Genomic DNA, 12,047 nt, shown 5'->3' on the forward strand with positions numbered 1-12,047 from the left:
CGGCTCAAATCCAGCGAGTATTGTTCCAGAACTTGTGTGTATATATGCTATGGCAAAATCTTGGAGGGAGTGTATAGATTAATTAATTGCTTGTACACATCATTAATCACCTTGCCGGAAAATTCCTCTTGTTTGTACAGGAATCATTATGTAACAGGCAAGAGGATGTAGTTGCTTAGGATGCAACAGTAGCTCAATAGCAACAAATTTATAGCTAAGAAGAACTCGCACGTTAGAGTACTTGGAAGTTCTCAACCTGGACTCAGTGTGTATGTGTTCCTGGTTCCTCTCAGGATCTAGGCAGCATGAAGAACCTGCTCTGCCTGGATGTGTCTGAGAACAAGTTAGAGCGCCTCCCAGAGGAACTGGCTTGCCTGCTCTTGCTCACCGACCTGCTGGTGTCCCAGAACCTCATCGAAGCTCTGCCAGAGGGGATAGGTCCGTCATCCTGCATCCTTCTCACTCACTCTTTAATTACAATCTATTCCCACATGCATTAAAATGATCAGAATTATGATTTTATGAATTTCTGCTTAGCAACAAACGTAACATTGGATGTCTGGTTTAATTTAGGCAGCTACAATCAAACCTTTTTTTTTTTTTTTTAGTGCACGGTATGTTTCATTTATGTACAATGTAAAGATTTTTTACGGAAACAAAGCAAATAAGAGATTTTCTAACACCTACTTTAAAGAAATCAACACATTTATTTTCTGATGGCGATCTCCGATTAAAATGGTTAACATATTCTAATATTAGAATATGTTAATCATTTATTTTTTATTATTATTCTAATATTTTTATATTAGTTTTAAAAAATGATTTATCAAAGGAACATTTTGTTTTATGTAAACCTGGTTTATACTGATAAAAATATTTTATTATTTTTTTAATTACTTTTTTAATTATTATTATTTTTTTTTTAACTTTGATTTTTCTGTCACAAACAAACATCACACTTTATGGATGAATTCTTAGCTTGAAAGTTGTGATTGTTCAGAATTTGGCCACGTCACGTTATAGAGTCTGGACTCAAAGACATCTAAAGTAGTTGCAGCGTAAGAAATTTTTAAAGCGAAAAGTCAGAAGTCGTGACTGTTGCTATGATGACCATCTAAAAGCCAACAATAATAGGACAGGATGTAGTTTACGTAAAAAAAACCTTAAGTGGCAGTTAGAGCTGTGAGATAGTAGGATACTATCTGGATATTGTGATAAGATTTTTTTTCTGAGATATTGTTGATCTTATAGGGATTGTCTCAAACAGCATAACAAATAATAACCTTAAAAAGATCGCTTTGGTTCAGTCGCACTAGCTAGACTTGGTTTAACCTACTGACCTACATTTATATTTTTTTTCCGTCTCTGTACTTGCTCCTAAAATATCTGGCTCGTGTTGGCCAGCTCTCCTGGGACTTTTCATTTTCAGCTTTAATCCCACCGTCTGCCCCACAGGAAAATTAAAACGCCTTTCCATTCTGAAAGCGGATCAGAACCGCCTGATGCAGCTGCCCGAGAGCATCGGCGACTGCGAAAGTCTGACAGAACTGGTGCTGACTGAGAACCAGCTGCTGGTGAGCTACATACGTCTCCACCTCACGAAGTTAGCAGTGTATAAGAAATGCCAGCTCATTCAGTGTTCTTCATAGAGTTATAAAATGCGTACAGACCTTGAAGTGGATTTTAATGGGCCTTGATGGTGCTTAAGACGTCTGTTAGATTATCTCTGACCTCAGCGTTGACCTCAATACTTAAACGAGTGCCGTCTTTTCATTTCCTAGCCATGAAGTACCTTTTTCTTATTAACAGCTCAAGAAGCTTGCTAATAGTGACAACATAAAAGATTCAGGGCTGTAGAAATTTGACTTTGTATATGCTTTCCTCAGAGTTTGCCAAGAAGTATTGGAAAGCTTAAGCAACTCTCAAACTTCAACTGTGACAGGAATCGCCTGGTGTCTTTACCCAGAGAGGTATGTACTGCGTCACCCTTTCAGCATCTCACACACTACCATTCAGATACCATGTCTGCTCAATGTGTGTGTTCGTGTGTGTGATGCTCACACACCGCTCAGCAGACTCAGTCCGAATGCTAGGCTTGAGGGTAGTTTTCCAATCCAGAAAATAAGCAGTGTTTAATGGTGCCCTTTAAATGTGGATGAATTTACGTTCAAATCAGTTCCATGGGATTGAACAGAGTAACATGATGGATGGATGGATGGATGGATGGATGGATGGATGGATGGATGGATTGATAGATTTTATTGATAGATTTTATTGATAGATTTTATTGATATTGTTGATATTGTTGAAATTCTTGTTACAGCAGCTTAGAGATACAACACACAAAAATCTAGTCAGATCAGAAAAGTATCAGTTTGTTTCGGTATATTTCACATGATTTCAGTGTTGATGTTCAAAGCCGTCAATAAAATCAAACTCCAAGCTCACATCTGAGCTGAGACTCGAACCTACGACTCTGGCGTTTTTCAAACGAATGCATTACCACTGTGCTTGACTAAATTTAATACTACAGTTTGCTGCTCTATCCAATCTAGTAATTAAGAAATTTTAAATTGTAGTATAAGCAAAGAAATCATGTTTTGGTCCGAAATATATTTTGGTGTAAATGATACCTAAAATTTAGTCTTACACCTGACTGACCACATACTCCACCCCCCCCCAACCACCCTTTGCCAGTGCAACAAGCACAACTTATCTAAAGCTAAGCAACGCAAGCGTAAGCAATTGTAATGGCGCTGTCAATAACCTTATTGTGTTTGCTATAAGCATCTCGCCACTGGAAGTGCGAAGCCCTTAATTGGGGCTGCTCAAAAAAAGGACGAGCCAATTTTCCATTCATTTTCTCTCTCTGTGTCTTTCTGATTCCTGTTCTCTTAAGAGATCGGATAAACGATCCATTGTGTCAGACAAGAGATTTTTTTTTCTCAGGGGAACCCAGTTTCACAGAAAATGATCAACATCTTGATCTCCCAGGACCTGCTGTATATATTGACTGGTCCATACTTCCTCCTTTTATGTCTGTCTTACTGAGCAGAGGTTAAATGATTGTATGGTTTATATTGGTATAAGTATCACTGTGTTTAGCATTTGAACTGAACGTAGGGTCGAGTTCATAGCAAAGTCAAACAGGAAAGAAGATATTAAAGAAAAACATTTTCATGGGGTGCGTCTCAATCTGCTGCGTAGTTCAGTAGTCAGGGCGCTACGCGGGGAGTCGGCCAATTTTAAGGGCTGTTCCTCTGTCACTCGTGAAATCCTATTAGTGTGCTAGAATGTTCACTACCTAAAAAAAATCCCATAATGCACTACATGAACCAGGGAGCATCCATTCTCACTATGTTCCCTTACTGGAAATGACATCATATTTTCTATAAAGACCATATCTTTTGTTTTTTTAACTTTATTCGATTTTCCATACAGCTTGTTTGAAATACCAGGACAGAAAAAAATAATCATTCAGGGTTCTTAACCCAGAGCCCAAACTCGCCTACATGATAAACTGATTCACTACCTAGGGAGCAAGAAAACTGATTGAGACACACCCAGAGATTTTTCCCTCAATAGCTTCCTTCCTGTTTGGAGTATAATTAAAGGGAATTTCAGGCGTCCAAGGCACACTCGATGGAGGCAGAAGTGCTCTTATCGATGCTGTTGTTCAGGGTAAAAGCAAGGTTATAGAAAGAGAGGCTGGTGGGGGAACAACATTCACTTAATAACTTTATAATTGAAAAAAGCACAAAGCCGTTGTCTGGGTTTTAAATGAATAATTGAACACTTATGATTTACATCCATATTCTATATTCTGTATTTAATTGGAGCTTTAATTCGTCGTCCAGCGCTTACCATCAAACCCGATTCCCGCTATTCGATTCTGACTGATTGAAAGCATGAACGCCCTGCAATTAACGCTCCATTAGGCTGCCGATGTGACATGAAGTTCACACCACACGTCAACTTGGCTGCTTTTAGGGAGCTGCGAGTGCTGTGGTTTCTATCACATGACCTCAGTGCACATTGTCAGGCTGTATGTAAGTTTGTGTGCTCGGTCAGACCGAGAGCTCATGGTGAGCTCACGCAAAGCTGGGGTTCTTACTGGCCGTGTTGTCCACTGGTCCTGTACTGTGTTAACCTGTTTTTATACGTCATTTCTTATATCACGTCATGAGGTTGCGGTTGTATTCCCTTGCCAGTTTTGAATGTATTCCTGTACTTTCTATCAGTTCTATAGGTCAGTTCTCAAAGTGAGGTCCGTCACGGGACTGTGATTTATTTATTCATTAAACAAAATCTGTTACAGTGATACAAATCAGAACCCACATCATCAAAGTTATTCTATTTCCTGAATTTTAACTTGGACGTAACGTTATATTGGTGGAAAGCTTAGGAATATCAGTAGAAACAGAAAAGAAGTTTGGTTATCTAGGTTTGTTTGGTATCTAGAGCATCCCATACCACTTGGTTGGATTAGGAGCTGGTCCCCCAGTTTCTGCTCTAACATCCTCCACCAGTCTGAGAAGGCTGTCCAGTAGATTGTTTTTTTTTGGGTTTTTTTAGCATGGCTGTGGGGATTCCTGCATTCACCCCCCAGAGCATTACTGAGGTCAGTGGGTTTGAGGTCAGGGCTCTTGGTGCATTCAAGTCATGTCAGAAATATATTTCCTGACATGATCAGAAAGTTAATTTTTGGTTTATGCAGCAAGTTATTGAAATACAAGCAGATCGGCTAACTACTGGAGAGAAGTGGTTTGACACTCAGGCTTTTTTATTTACAATAGAACAAGCTAACTGTCTGCACAAAATACCACACCATGCGATTGTACATTAATACGACACATTCAAGTAAATAACTCAAAGCAAAATACACGATGCACATTATTTGAAGATTAATGATATTTGAAGAACATGTGATGTACATTATTTAAGTTAAAAACATATTGCTGTATTTATTTATTTATTTTTTTTGTAATTAATTAAGAGGAGGTACATATCCATCTTGCTTGAACACATCTTATTTCATAATTACTTCTAAACTCGTAAATGCGAGCTTCCCAGGAGGACTTGACCACTAAGTCTCTTCAGGCCACTTGAGTTCTTCCACTTCAGCTTTGGCAGACTGTCTTCACAGGGACAGGTTTGGGCCACTTAGAAGCAGTGAAGGGAAATCTTAAAGCTGCAGCAAACGAAGACATTCTAGACTCTTGCATTGGTCCTTTCATACTAGTTTGTGTGATGTATAACATTTATACATTGTGGTGCAATCATGTTTTGTATAACGATGAAACTGGCACATCATGACATTTATTGAGGCCGTGTAGGTCATCCCCAGCGCTCTCTCTCTCTCTCTCTCTCTCTCTCTCTCTCTCTGTGTGTGAGGCTGTGGTTAATGTGCCGTCTGAAAGCCCTTTCTCAGACTTGAAACAATAGCCCAATGTCACACTGATTCAGATTGTGTAGTGAGTGTGTTCAGCGCTCGGCTGTTTGTCTGACCTCACGCAGTGTCGCCACACACCATGCGCTGGCACGTTTCCATCACACTGTTACACACCACGTATTCAGTCAGTATCCAGTCACTTAGAAATGATCATTTTTACAGACCATATCAATGCTGTGTTTCGTTTAAATCCTCTAATGCCCCTGACCTACTTTTAGATTTGATGTGGATGAGATTTGGATCGTTCTGATGAGTCGTACACATAAGCTTCTTCAGCTTAAGGGTTACAGGTGTGTGTGTGTGTGTGTGTGTACTGTATATTCTCTGTGTATATGAGATAATGGTAGGCTTAGACACTGGAAGGTGGAGTTTTCTCACGGCCTGGCTGTCTATTAGTGCCATGCTATAGATCAGCACTAATTGCTTCTAAAATTAGGCCTCCATCAGCCCCATCAGCAGCTTATAGATCCCACACCAAGACTGGCATGAGCACAGCGGTGCTGTTTTTCATGCAACTTTGTGTCAAACTGTCTAATCCAGTTATAGATTCACGTATTAAAAAAAAAAACCAAAATCTTCTTTCTCCAGGGCTTTAGTAATAATAACCTGGAATTCTCAAGAAACTGAACAGCCTTTAAAGAGGAACCCTGTGGTCCTGACAGATTTCACCCATATAACCAGCTTAGGATAAAAGAGCTGTTTTCCGCTCAATTCCCCAGCTCCTGTTATAGCGCTTTTCCCTCTGCGGTTGTTACTTCTGACATGTTTGTGTCTATCTGTTGTTTTTATTCCTTTCTTTTCACAGATAGGAGGCTGCAGCAGTCTGAATGTGCTGTGTGTGAGAGACAACCGGCTGACGCACATCCCCGCCGAACTTTCACAGGCTACAGAACTGCATGTTTTTGATGTGTCTGGAAACAGGTTAGGCTGTAAATCCTAAAATAATTCACCCCAACATCCCCAAACACTTCTGAACACTTCCTCATGTTCTAGTGGGAAAGACGCAGAGCAGTAAGTGGTATGAAAATTGAGTTTGACATATTTTATGAATGAATGAATGATTGACCTAAGCTATTTATTACGCCGAGTGTTAGTTTTATTCCACTGCAACTTTTTCTTGTGATCTGAGATGACATTCACAGTCACGTTTTTTTTAAAAAAAAAAACTTTCCACACTTGCATACTAATATATTTGGCAATTCTACAGTGGATATAAAGTCTACACATCCCTGTAAAATGCAGGTTTTTGTGATGAACCTAAATCGTCTCAGAAGCTTTTCTTACGTTATTGTGAAATTGTGACTTATAAAGTAAAAAAAAAACACTAAGAATCATTAAAAGAAAAAAACAAGTACAATAACCAGGTTGCATAAGTTTGCGCACCCTTTTATAACCGCAAATGTGTTCAAAATCAATCAAACTCACGTTAAATACTAATCAGTATAAGCTTATATTAGTGAAAGTGACTGGTTAACCTCAAATAAACCCCAGCTGTTTTTATAGGATTTTTCTGATATCTTCTTGGTAAAAGAAAAACAATGGGCCGCAATGACGTGTATCTACTTTTTATATAACACCTTCATGCAGTTATCTAATCAGTCGATCAGGTGGCAGCAGTTATGCAAATATAGTTCAAGAGCTTTGGACAGGAAAAGTCTGATGTCTGAGACTGTAACCGTTGCATGAATGTGGGCTGGTTTGAGTTCTGTAGGAGGAAACTTAACTTTATAATCTAACATCTTGTCAAAATAAGTTTTTTAGTCTATGATATGGAAAATGTTTGTAAGGAAAGTGTGCTAGGTGGGGTACAAGGGAGCCAAAACTTTACAACTGAGGGAATGAAGGAGGGAATCCACTAGGTGGTGGAGGCAGTACGTTTATATAGAATTGTGAGCTGATTAGATTTTGGAAGTTTTTCTTCCATGTCTTCCTTGCTTGGTTTAAGGATATATGTACAATTTACTAACTAGAAAGGACTAGATTTGTTTCTTTGCTTCTTCTTATTAATATTCGTTCATGCTTTTCTCATACTCATAAAGAAAAAACAACCCACTGAACCTTTTCCTTAAATCCTCATTTTGTCCTCAGGCTATGCAAACATTGGCACTGGACTTTAGGTGTGATTTCCTGTGTTTGAGAAAGTCTTTGCTCAGAGATCTGTCGTCTCCTGTGTTCTCTGCAGGCTGACATATCTGCCCATGTCTCTTACCACGCTGAGGCTCAAGGCTCTGTGGTTGTCGGAGAACCAGTCTCAGCCTTTGCTCACGTTCCAGACGGACGTGGATCCTGACACGGGGGAGAAAGTGCTCATCTGTGTGCTCCTGCCTCAGCAGCCTTGCGAGAGTGAAAAAGGTGCTTAATGCGTTACACTGGTGCTGTTCACATAAATAAGAAATCAGAGAAAATGCTATGCTCCAAATTGTGTTGTTTATATTGATGACTTGTGTTATCTGCGGGTTTAGTCGTCGAAGTGTTTACATGGTCAGTACCTGATGCAATCATGATAAAGCATAAGTGTATTTTCAGCCCTGTTTGTAGTTGTTAATCTAATAAACTGCTGCATCTTTGAAGGATTTTATCTAGCACATCATCTCATTTAAAGAAAAATACTTTCCTATTGCGTGTTGCTTGATAAGCAGACACAGCCTAAAATCTCTGATCTCGTCTGGCACTTTCTCTCTCAGCGCCTGAGCTGTTTTCTCTGCACACGCCGGATTGCACGGCTTAAAGAAGCTTATCTCTGCCTAACCACACTCCTCGCTGTTAAGCACTAGCCATGCTGGCATCACATCCACCGCTGTGTATTGAAGAGGCTCCAGAATTCATTTCACATGTCTTTTTTTTTTTTAAAACTTATTATTTAATTAATTTTTTTTAGCAGGGAGTCTAGGAACATAAATGCAGTGCTGATAAAGACGAGAAGAAAGTCAGTCACCTCTTAACCTCTCCCGGGTCGCAGCCGTGTTTTCTAGTTTAGGCGGAGGGATTACGGTCATTTGTCGTGACATGGGCTGATGAGGGTGGAAAACCCATGGAGGCTAGGCCACTGAGGGGGGGAGGGAAAGAGAGAAAAGGGTGACGGAGAGAGAGACAGCAAGAGAGTGGGAGATGGCGGGAGAGGGAGAGAGAGAAAGATGGAGAGTGAGAGTGCGAAAGTGAGAGCTAGATGGAGGATAATAAAAGCAGAGATTGAGAGAGGGAGAGAGAGAGGTGGCAAGAAGGAGGGGAGAGAGAGAAATGGAGACAGAGGGAGCAAGTGTGAGAGATGGAGCAAGAGAGAGAGAGATTGTGAAAGTGAGCGCAAGAGAGAGGAAAAGAAAGACAGAGATGGCAAGAAGGAGAGAGAGAGACAGAGTGTGTGTGTGTGTGTGTGTGAGAGAGAGAGAGAGAGAGAGAGAGAGAGAGAGAGAGAGAGAGAGAGAGAGAGAGAGAGAGGGAGAGAGAGAGAGAGTGTGTGTGTGTGTGAGTGTGAGAGAGAGAGAGAGAGAGAGAGAGAGTGTGTGTGTGAGAGAGAGAGAGAGTGCACATAAAGCCTCTAAATAAGTCAGGATTTAATGAGCCTAAAGTATAATCTAAGCCTAATTTTCATGCGTTTTCATGTGCTGGATATCAGGTAAACTCATCCTTAGGTCTTCACTGCACTAAAGGTGGTGTAATGTGAAGAGAATCATTTTGGAAAATGGTTAGGAGAGGCATGATGTTGGAAAGTAAGTGTGTGTGTGTGTGTGTGTGTGTGTGTGTGTGTGTGTAGGCTCTGATAACCTGGCACGCTGCGGCGCTCTGGAGAGTCTCGTGAATGACGTGGCTGATGACACGTGGGACACCAGAGCCATGAACAGAATGAGCACCATCCGATTCCTCGACGACGATGACGACGATGACGATGACGAAAAGGTGAGAGAAAAATCATCTGCTGCTCTGTCTCACGTGATGGAGCTTCTCTATCTGTCTCCACTACTCCCATTTCATTTGTAAGGCTGATTTTCATGCATGAGTGGATTTTTTTTTTTTTCCTTTTTTTAACTGCATGTTTAATAAAAACGCAAATGTGCAAAAGCTTATGTCAGAGTTGGAATTAGTCACATTCTCACCCCTGTGGATTTGTGGCTTCAGTGAAAAGCCGAGATGACTCTGTAGTCATGCTGAGTCAGGGTTGTGAAAGTTTTCCGGCAAATTGGAATAAGTACATAAACAGCAAAGCGACTAAGTGTGGAGGTAAACACCGCAGTGAAAGTAAAGAAATTATTTACAGTTAATGCTTAATACAAAATGTGCTGCTGTCTCAGGTATCTGAAGGAATATGTGGAACTGAATGATTTTATGACTGATTAATGCATGAATATGCAGCTGTACAGCTGTGTGTATTAAAGTTGACTCTGTGTCACTGCATTTATAATCATTCTATAGGTTATAAATGCAAAATGTGCTCAGAGATACTGTCTCTGTTATTAAATCCTCTAACATCTACACACATTGGTCATTTTATCATTGAGGTATATTATATATTAAAGCAGAGCACGCTGTTCCAGCTGTTGCTGCGTCACTCACATGACCCTGTAAGAATAATAACCTAGTGACCCAGAACTGACCAGCAATTATGTACACCCCGTAGAAATGATGCCAGGAATGAACGGTGCATCAATCCCAGAGTATCAGCCCAAGCTGTTTTGGTGGATTGAATGTGATGGATAATTATAGCCAGTGATGCTCTTCCTTTCCCGGCGTTTTAGGGAACGCTGCTGCGACGCGCCACGCCACATCCCGGAGAGCTGAAGACCATGAAGAAGGTGGTGGAGAATCTCCGGAACGACCTGAACGCCGCCAAAGGCCTGGACTCCAACAAAAACGAGGTCAATAACACTGTGGACCGACTGACTACATCCGTCTGACCACTTCTTTACCTCTGAGATGGCCCAGTTCCCCACGTCATGTCTTCCCACAGTGCTGCACCTCACCCCATGCATTTTTTTTCCCCCTCCCTTGAATGTGACTCTCCTTTTCTCTGTGCTGGGTTTGTCCTCTTCTCTCCTTAATCTCCTCAGATCCTGAATCAGGGAAAGACCACCATGATAGGTGCCTTTTTTTATTTTTATTATTATTATTATTTTTTTTTTTATTATTACAATGTTCAGAGCAATAATCCATGCAAGAATGCACAAATCTTTCTCAAACACTCAAATAAGTAGATGCACTACGTTAAGTCTTATACTACATTAAATGCTGACAGACGCTCCAACTATATTGACTATACACATATATATATATTTACATTCTATTTTTTTATTTAGATTTTTTTAAACACTGGGTGGATGTTTCTTTTGATTTCTTTCTTTCCTTTTTTTTCCTCCCATGTTATTCGGGACACGTTGAACCCAGCTTTTTTTTTTTTTTCCTTTTTTTTGGGGGGGGGAGACCTACTGGTTTTTTAAAGAAAAAATTGTTGTATTGTTGTATAGATCTTTGTGAATATCGATTCTTTTTTTTTTTTGTACTCGTGGCAGCTCAGCTGGTGTAAAGCCTGGAGGGGATGAAAGAAAAAAAAAAGAAGAGAGAGATGTATAGCATATTTCTTAATCAATTTTTTTTATTCCTGCAAATTTTGTGGTTTTACAAAGCAATTGAACAACATGTTTTAATGTCTTATGCATACAGTAGTGTATAGGAGGGGTGCGGACTGCTTCGTATTTACTTCTCCAGGTGGGCGTGTTTGGAAATCAGCAGCAACGTGTTTTTTGGATTGTGAATATGAATAAGGGCTACACAGAACATTTTCCTATGTCTTTTAACTGGAACCAGAACATTGCGTCAGCATCAGCACCACTTTTTTTTTTTTTTTTGGACGTTACTCTGTGTGGAAATTTGGTACAATGATCCTTTTCGGTTATCCTCGTTTTTAGAATTGGGTTTGGTTTCCTTTCAACACACACACACACACACACACACACACACACAAAATGCACTTTTGCAACACTTTTAAATTATACTCTTATTGCTTTTATCAAATCTATGGTACACTACAGACTTCTTGCATTATATATTTTCTCTCTTGCAAACAGACCAAGGTGTTGAAATGCTGATTGATTATTTTTTAAATCTTTAATCTGTAATTATTCTATTTTATGCCGGTGATAAAGCTGCACAGAAAAAATGATCTGAAATAGATTTCTAGGTCTTTTATTACTATGACTTCTAACCACTGATACAATAAAGTGATTTGAGCAAATCAGTGCCCATTGTCGGCTGTTTTTACACTAGGTTCTGTTCCCTTTGTTCATTTTCCCTAATATGTGATTCGTTTTCTTTCTTTATATCACAAATATCAGATGTTTGCATTTCAATATATACTGTACAGTATCTCACAAAAGTGAGTACACCCCTCACATTTTTGTAAATATTTTATTATATCTTTTCATGTGACAACACTGAAGAAATGACACTGTGCTCCAATGTAAAGTAGTGAGTGTACAGCCTGTATAACAGTGTAAACTTGCTGTCCCCTCAAAATAACTCAACACACAGCCATTAATGTCTAAACCGTTGGCAACAAAAGTGAGTACACCCCTAAGTGGAAATGTCCAAATTGGGCCCAATTAGC

General features: G+C 39.8%; 1 protein-coding gene across 1 annotated transcript in view; it reads left to right on the forward strand.

Moving 5' to 3' along the window:
- The window catches only part of lrrc1 (leucine rich repeat containing 1), a 40,236-nt gene extending 28,570 nt beyond the window's left edge, over positions 1-11,666 (forward strand). Inside the window, exons 8-14 of the mRNA XM_058385976.1 lie at positions 294-438; positions 1,456-1,574; positions 1,887-1,970; positions 6,258-6,373; positions 7,635-7,804; positions 9,204-9,346; positions 10,183-11,666. Of these exons, the coding sequence (XP_058241959.1) occupies positions 294-438; positions 1,456-1,574; positions 1,887-1,970; positions 6,258-6,373; positions 7,635-7,804; positions 9,204-9,346; positions 10,183-10,341 (936 nt within the window). The 3' untranslated portion in view covers positions 10,342-11,666. The remainder of the gene's footprint in view (positions 1-293; positions 439-1,455; positions 1,575-1,886; positions 1,971-6,257; positions 6,374-7,634; positions 7,805-9,203; positions 9,347-10,182) is intronic.
- Positions 11,667-12,047: the final 381 nt, after the last annotated feature.

The sequence above is a fragment of the Hemibagrus wyckioides genome, linkage group LG03, assembly GCF_019097595.1.
Source record: "Hemibagrus wyckioides isolate EC202008001 linkage group LG03, SWU_Hwy_1.0, whole genome shotgun sequence".
NCBI lineage: Eukaryota > Metazoa > Chordata > Actinopteri > Siluriformes > Bagridae > Hemibagrus > Hemibagrus wyckioides.